Consider the following 6,745-nt stretch of genomic DNA (forward strand, 5'->3'; position numbering starts at 1 on the left):
TATGTCAGCTGCATATTTCTAATCTGAAAGCAGGCCATGCAAACTTCTTATGATTCATTTTGTCAAAATTAGACAAAATTGAGAAGTGTATATTTTAATCTGTCCAGATTCTGACCTTATTTTATTTTGAACATTATAGTGCCTCGTTCCATTTTATTTTTTGAACTCTAGATAATACGACTTTAAAAGTCATCAGTAGGTCGAGAATTATAAATTGTAGTATGCCTAAGGGTCTATACAGGTACAAGAATGCTAAGAAAAACTGTCTTTAGGCACAACTAGATTGCATGCAAATAAGCTATAACAGTGGCTCCTTGCTAGAACAATCTTATAAAGTTGAGAGTGAAAGAATTTATTTTCTCTGTCACAAAATTTTCAATCAAGATATTTGAAAAGATCAATGTAAGCAAAATTCAGTGACAAAGCACATACTGACTATATACTCATTATGATGACATATTCCTTCTTAAAAACTTTACTGATAAAGCCTGGTTATTTGACAGCTTCAGATATATTTATGTAAACTGAGAAGGGCAGCCAATAGATGCCTCAGTCTCACCAAGACAGTGCAACTGGCTGACTGGGTGATTTTACGATTGTTTGAATCCCTTTTAAGAGTCTATTAAAGATTAGAAGATCTTTCTGTGAAGATCAGTGCCCTGCCACGCCAGGATAAATATATTCAGTAAAAGTATATTATGACTTATAATAATACCATCACCTTACATGCATATTTTATCTTTGAAAGGTATTTTCAATTTGGTCCTCTTATCTCTCATAAGGTAATAATTGCCCTGTTTTTAGATAAGCAAACTGTCCCACAGAATACATGTGACTTCCCCAGGGTATTTACCCAGTCAGGAACCAGGACTTATGTAAAAATGGAGAGTCCTAATTAAGATTTTTTTTTTCTATTGGATTACTACTAAGTCTCAGCCCAGTGAGAGGTATCTTTTTCATCAGCAATGATCTTATCTTTGACAGGAGTAAAACAAATAATCCCAACAGATTTACAATCTTCTTTAAAGAGTAATTGATAGTACAAACTAAAAAAAAAAAAAAAAGACCTGCTCCACGTCAAGCTCCGGGACAAACCTCTTGATAATTATGCACCTTCTACAAAAATGACACCAAACATGGCAGTCAAGTGGGTGACACTGATGAGGAAAGCGGAAACAGACTGGAAAGCCACATCTCAGTCCAGCCGCCCCTAAATTAAAAGCCACTTCATTCCCCCTCATCACTTCAGAACCCGATGGCAGTGACCCCCCAGACTGGGAGCAGAGAGCAGAGGGCCAGAAGACTGCACTGCCAGGCTCCCACCGGATTCATCTATTAGGGGGAAAAATGGAGGGTCGGAACTGGGGGCGGGTTTACTCCGCCCCTCTCCCCTGAACAATGTAATGCAGCAAGGAAACCATCTTCAATGCTGTCAGGGCCCCGCCGAGCCAGGTAGGAGGCTGCAGAGCCTCGCGCGGCCGAAGGGCCCTTTCCTCTTTTCCCCAATGCACCTTTCCCTTCCCTTTCTGTGACTTCTCCCCGTCTCCCATCCCGCTTCAGGGACGCCTCAAAGCCAACCCCAAGGACCGCTAAGAATATCATCAGGGCCCCCAGCCAGGGAGGGAGGACCGAGCCCTGGGGAGTCGTCACCTTTTGAGGTATCTGGCGTCCTCCCCCTGCATGGCGGCGCCGACGACGGCGTGGCGAGGATGGGGGTATCAGAGAGAGGCCGACGGAGCAATTTCCGGAAACGGGTGGCCAGAGCACCCCGACCTCCAAAGGCGATGACAGTCCTGAGGCCTGCAAGGCGTGGCGGCGGCGGCGGCGCTGTGGTTACCACGGTGAGGCCGCCGGCTCCTCCCACAGCTCCCAAACCCCAAAACACTGGAGCCGCCTAGACCCGCCCAGAGACGCCTCTGCAGCCCTGCCTCAAGGCGCATGCGCCCGCTCCGCCGCGCCACTTTGCGCAGGCTCAGTATGAGGCGCTGGACCCTGGGACTAATCTGACGCACCACGGAGCCAAGCGTCAAGGTATTTGCGGCGGATTTAGGCGTGTATGGCTAAGGAGGGGTGCCCTGGTCACTGTCCCCTTGAGAATGGGAATTGAAAGAGCCACCCCAGTCACCTGAATTGGAAGTTCAGGTCCTCAGTTGGAAAAGAGGGAAAGGGAATCCGTTAACCTCTTAATTAGAGAATGCTATAGAGCTGTCTAACCCTAGGCTAATATCCTGTAAAGCGAGGTTTGTATTTGGGGGCATCGTGGGAGAGGAAGAGCGCTGGTTGCTCTGAGAAGCTCTAACTTGTGGAGACAGTCTGACCCTTGTACAAAATGAATACAGTTAATGTCAACTTTGATTCAGTGTCAGGTCTTTACCTTCCACTTTGGCATCCTAAATATAGAATGCACCTGCCCGCCCGCCCANAAAAAAAAAAAAAAGAAAGAAAAACTGAAAAACAGCTTCAAAATATTTTTGCAGTCATGGCTCATTGGTTTCTACATGTCCCCTATTGACACGGTGGTGGGAGAGGTCTAGGGGGACGGAGGGCGCCTTGTTACAGCTGGGCGAGGGTGACATCTAGGCTGTTCACTTGGCTTTTGCTGATAGGGACAAGAGTGGTATCCTAGTTTTTCCACAGTGTTTGGCTGGAGTAGGGAAGTTATTGTTTAAACACACTTTGTCTTCTTAGCTTTCCCCTTTTTTGTTCCTTTGGCTAGAGAAAACTTTTCTTGGGGGCTTTTTTTTGTCTGCTTCTCTTGGCTTTTCTGAGTTGCTAGCTTCTCCAGCACCCAGCATGGAACATATCAGGCAAAATGGAAACTCAGGGAACTTATTACTGTGTCATTCTCTGGGTCCTGAGACTCCTACTACGTCTGCCATCTCTTCAACTTTCAGTGTTTGTTTGTTTGTTTGTTTTTAATGTTTGTTATATGTGTAATATCCTGAAATTTTAGCTGTACTTTGTAGGAATAAGAAATACCTCTCCTTCATCATGGTCTCAAAATGAAAGTTGGTTCAATTAATTTTTGATGAAGGTAACAAATTAATCCAGTAGGAAAAACAGGGTTTTGTTTTTTTTTTAACAAAAGGTGCTGGAAAACTGAATATGCATGTAGAAAGTAAATAGGCCTCAATTCTTTCCTTATATCATACACAAAAATTAACTTATGAGGATCATAGGTACAAACATTAGACCTAAAACTATAAAACTTCTAGAAGAAAGCATAAGAAAAAATATTTGAGACCTATGGGTTGGCAAATATTTCTTAGACATGGTACACAAAAAACTAATCATGATATTAAAAAAATTAACACTACTTGACGTCACCAAAATTTAAAACTTTTCTTTGAAAAACACCATTAAAAAATGAAAGGCAAGTCGTGTACTGAGAAGGTATTTGCCATAAATATATCTGACAACAGAATTGTATTTGTGGCATAAAAGGGACCATTGTAATTGAATAATAAAAACCTAAACAGCCTAATTAAAAATGAGCCAAAGATCTGCACAAACACTTCACAAAAGGAGACATATGGCTGGCCAATAAGCATATATAACTCAACTGTGTCATCAGGGAAATGGAACTTTATGCCATAATGAGATGTACTATACACCTGTATTACTTTTCTATGTCTGCAGTACCAAATTACTGCAAACATAGTGATTGGAAACAACATAAATTTATTATCTTACAGTGCTGTTGGTCAGAAGTGTGGGATGGGTCTCAGTGGGTTAAAATCAGAGTGGTCAGCAGGGCTTTATTCCTCCTGAGAGGCCCTAGAGGGGAATCAGTTTCCTCGCCTTTTCCAGCTGCTAGAGCCCCCCCCCGCACACACCCACACGCAAAAACGGCTCCTGAAACCCCAGCTCCTCCAGTAATTGTCCCTAAATCAAGCTACGTTTGGGATTGTTTCGTTTGAAGCAGGTAACTGTTGGCGGTGCAGGCCACAGAGAAGAAGGGATATTCTTGAACCTTAGCAAGTCAGTGCCCTCTGCTTTCAGAACTATTCCCATGGGCTCAGCGATCGCATCTATGCAAATGATTTACGTTCATTTATTCAATAAATATTAACTGAGGGCCAGCTTTGTGCCACACAGGAATACAAAGAAGGCACCTCCGCGCCCTCTCCTCACCTGTAACCCTGTCGCTCTTTCTTCTAGTTCTGTATTTTCAGTCACCTTGGGCCATGTCCACATAGTTAGTCCACTGCCTTTATCAAATGCAATAAATTAATGCAATGCACTACATGGACTGTTGAATATAGAGACACAGTCCATACCCGCTGAGATATTATTTTTATCTGCCTGCCCGTTCACACCAGCTACGCTATTTCTGTCAGTGTTGTAGTCATTCTTTAGGTCTTCTGTGGAAGAATATTTGGTGCGACCTTTTGACATTTTCCTCTGTGTCATGCCCTCTTATTAAACTATTACAAAATTCTATCACTTCTTCCTTCAAGATAGTCCTAAAATCCAGCTTTTCTTCTCCATTCCCACTTCCAGCTACTAGTCTAACCACTTCTTACTTGGAATACTGCAATTCTTTCCTAACTGGACTTCCTATTTTCTGGGTTTCCCCCCCCCCCAAATAGTCATTCTAAAAACCGATGTAAAGGGGCCGGCCGAATGGCTCAGTTGGTTAAGAGCTCGCTCAAGAGTTTGAGCTCTGAGCAACAGCGGTTCGAGGCCAGCCAAAGCTGAGCAGCCGCTAAGCTGCCAATAGGTAGCAGGATGGCTCAGCTAAAAAAAAATAAAAAATAAAAATAAATAAAAAAATAAAATAAAATAAAATAAAAACCGATGTAAAGTTTTACAAGTGATCATTCATGACTAGATTAGCAACCCCCATCCCCACAATGCCTAAAATTGCCAGATCACAATATCCATTAAAATGCTTAAAGACAACAAGCCCTTTTGCAATAGAAGCTCCTTCCGAAGAGATTTTGTTTTGTTCACTTCTGTATGCTGAGAACAGCACCTGTCCCATAGCTGGTACTGAATAAACATTTGGAGTTCTAAATGCAGACTTGAGCTTGAAACAGCAAGAACAACAAAAATGTAGAGGAAATGCCCAGAGCCAGAAAGAAAGAGCTGAAAACTAGAGCAAAAAGGAGATAAACTGAATCTGGGATTGAACTAGAGAAGCTGTCAGTGTGCGGCGAGGGGGTAAAAGACATGGATAAACTTATTTTTTTTTTAGTTTCAATAAATTGAATAAAATGTTTTTTAAAAGGTCCCCTATGAATCAAAAAGAAAAAGACAATAACCCAATGGGAAAATGGACAAAGAAGAAAAAAAGGAAAGAGGAATAGCAAGGAACAAAACAAAACACGAAAAGATGCTCTTCCTCCTCAATAGTAAGCAGGAAGTAACCATAAAAAGATACTATTTTATGCTGACCAGGGTGTAAAAATGAAGAAGTCTGATGATAGCAAGTGCTGGTGAAAATGTGAACCCTGAAATAGTTTAGTAAACATTTCAGGTTTGAGGGTATATGGGGACGACCGCTTGAGAAGAAAATGTCTTGTATTATTTTGTAAAGCTGAATAGGCATATACCCTAAATCTTTGCAATTCTAGTCCTACTTATATGCCTCAGAGCATTCTAGCATATGTGCACAGTGAGGTTTGTCTAGAATTATCCCAGCAGTACTGTACATAATAGAAAAAGAAAAACGGAGGGCCAGCCGAGTGGCGCGATGGTTAAGAACTGGTTTGGGACGCCAGAGAGCCCCGGTTCGGATCCCACATATGAGGGCCAGTGACACTGCCCTCCACAGCTAAGATGCTGAACAACAGCTCAACCTGGAGCTGGGCTGCCATGAGTCGCCGGCGATGGCATAGGCTGCAGCCCCTGTGGCAGTGGGTTGCCATGGGCTACCGTGTGTAGCCAGCAGGAAGCGTGAGCAGCCAGCAGCCTCAGTGAGCGGCCGTCCAGAAGCCGGCGACTGATGTGCTTCGCCCGGGAAGAGCGCAATGATGGTGCCAACTTGGGCCAGTGAAGCAACGTCCTCCACAACTAGACTGAAGAACAAAACAACAGCAACTTGTCTGTTCCCCTTCCCCCAATTCCACAGCACTGTTCCCATTTCCCATCCCCCCAATTCCCCAATAAAAATCTTTAAAAAAAAAAAAAAGAAAGAAAAACTGAAAAACAGCTTCAAAATATTTTTGCAGTCATGGCTCATTGGTTTCTACATGTCCCCTATTGACACGGTGGTGGGAGAGGTCTAGGGGGACGGAGGGCGCCTTGTTACAGCTGGGCGAGGGTGACATCTAGGCTGTTCACTTGGCTTTTGCTGATAGGGACAAGAGTGGTATCCTAGTTTTTCCACAGTGTTTGGCTGGAGTAGGGAAGTTATTGTTTAAACACACTTTGTCTTCTTAGCTTTCCCCTTTTTTGTTCCTTTGGCTAGAGAAAACTTTTCTTGGGGGCTTTTTTTTGTCTGCTTCTCTTGGCTTTTCTGAGTTGCTAGCTTCTCCAGCACCCAGCATGGAACATATCAGGCAAAATGGAAACTCAGGGAACTTATTACTGTGTCATTCTCTGGGTCCTGAGACTCCTACTACGTCTGCCATCTCTTCAACTTTCAGTGTTTGTTTGTTTGTTTGTTTTTAATGTTTGTTATATGTGTAATATCCTGAAATTTTAGCTGTACTTTGTAGGAATAAGAAATACCTCTCCTTCATCATGGTCTCAAAATGAAAGTTGGTTCAATTAATTTTTGATGAAGGTAACAAATTAA

General features: G+C 42.9%; 1 protein-coding gene across 2 annotated transcripts in view; it reads right to left on the bottom strand.

Moving 5' to 3' along the window:
- Positions 1–1,948, bottom strand: part of KIFAP3 (kinesin associated protein 3) — a 117,224-nt gene extending 115,276 nt beyond the window's left edge. The window contains exon 1 of one of the 2 annotated variants that reach the window (XM_019647687.1): positions 1,651–1,948. In XM_019647687.1, coding sequence (XP_019503232.1) covers positions 1,651–1,682 — 32 coding nt within the window. In that variant the 5' untranslated portion in view covers positions 1,683–1,948. The remainder of the gene's footprint in view (positions 1–1,650) is intronic. The other variant, XM_019647695.1, reaches the window with a different exon arrangement.
- Between the last annotated feature and the right edge of the window lie 4,797 nt (positions 1,949–6,745).

The sequence above is a fragment of the Hipposideros armiger genome, unplaced genomic scaffold (genome assembly GCF_001890085.2).
Source record: "Hipposideros armiger isolate ML-2016 unplaced genomic scaffold, ASM189008v1 scaffold_6, whole genome shotgun sequence".
Classification (NCBI taxonomy): domain Eukaryota; kingdom Metazoa; phylum Chordata; class Mammalia; order Chiroptera; family Hipposideridae; genus Hipposideros; species Hipposideros armiger.